The sequence below is a fragment of the Rhagoletis zephyria genome, unplaced genomic scaffold (genome assembly GCF_001687245.7).
Source record: "Rhagoletis zephyria isolate East Lansing unplaced genomic scaffold, Rhagoletis_zephyria_1.1 Rzeph_scaffold_86497, whole genome shotgun sequence".
NCBI classification, from domain to species: Eukaryota; Metazoa; Arthropoda; class Insecta; order Diptera; family Tephritidae; genus Rhagoletis; species Rhagoletis zephyria.
This window is the reverse complement of record NW_016243545.1, coordinates 1-1,003: the sequence shown is the minus strand read 5'-3', so window position 1 is coordinate 1,003 and position 1,003 is coordinate 1. Positions and strand designations below refer to the sequence as shown.

The 1,003-nt window shown below is 43.7% G+C and overlaps 1 protein-coding gene across 1 annotated transcript; it reads right to left on the bottom strand.

The window, feature by feature from the left end:
- Positions 1–24: 24 nt before the first annotated feature.
- LOC108357889 (translocon-associated protein subunit alpha-like) lies at positions 25–998 on the bottom strand (the record flags this gene model as incomplete). Its single annotated transcript, XM_017608960.1, has 2 exons — positions 25–206; positions 278–998. Coding segments are annotated over 2 exons (843 nt in total), but the record flags the coding sequence as incomplete, so codon positions are not given.
- Positions 999–1,003: the final 5 nt, after the last annotated feature.

Genomic DNA, 1,003 nt, shown 5'->3' with positions numbered 1-1,003 from the left:
AAACATACGTTAAGCGATTATGCGTTTTAATTTGAGGTGATTCTTTTGTTGGTGTAACTGCTTTAAGTTACAGTCTAGTTAAGTCTAATCATCACCAGCGGTACGTTTCACTTTTCGCTGCTTAGGGCTCTGACCCTGCTTTGGGCTGCTCTGTTTGCCTGGCTTTGGAGAAGTTTTTAGTGCCTTGGATTTAGGTGGCGATTGCTCTGAAATATAATAAAATAGAAAGATTTAAGATTATTTCGAATACAAAGTGTAAACAAACAATATAACTTACGCAGCACACGCAATGTTTCTTGTGGCAGCCACTCATATTCGATGTTGCTGTCGTTAGAAGTGCCTGTTTCGATTGTCTTTTTAGCGGCAGCACGCTTCCTCTTGCCCGAAGAGCCTAGGAGGTATTGCTGACCGATGACCAGCAACAGTACAACAATACCAGCCAATAGCACGTACAAGAAGAACGTTTCACCATCCAATCCTTCATCTATTTCGGAAATCAACACTGTTTCATTGAAAACTGCTTCGCTGAATTGGCCTCCAAGGGAATCACGATAATTCAAAGCAATATTTAAGCCAAATGGGCGGCCAGCGAATGTGTCGGATGGCAGGAAAGAGTATGCAACCGTAGCCTCCGAACCAGGTTTTACTTCACGATTGTATGCGACAGCTGAGAAGTTCTGTATGTGATAGTTGAAGTCCATGGGATAGCGGAAAGAAGCTTCCACGGTTTCGATGACAAAATCATTTTTGCCTTTATTTGTGAAACCAATAAGGAATTCAACGGGTTTGCCACCTGGTAAATCTAATTGTTGTCCAGCCGTATACAAGGGCTTCGTGAAAAGCAAAAACGTGTCGGCATAAGGAGAAGTGGTCGATGTAGAATCAGGGTCTTCATCTGCTTCAACGTCCTCACCGGTCACGGCGCCATCTTCGGCCTCCACATCTACGAGGTCATCCTCCGCTGAGCCATCAGCAAACGCCACAAATTTGTGTTCTATAAAAA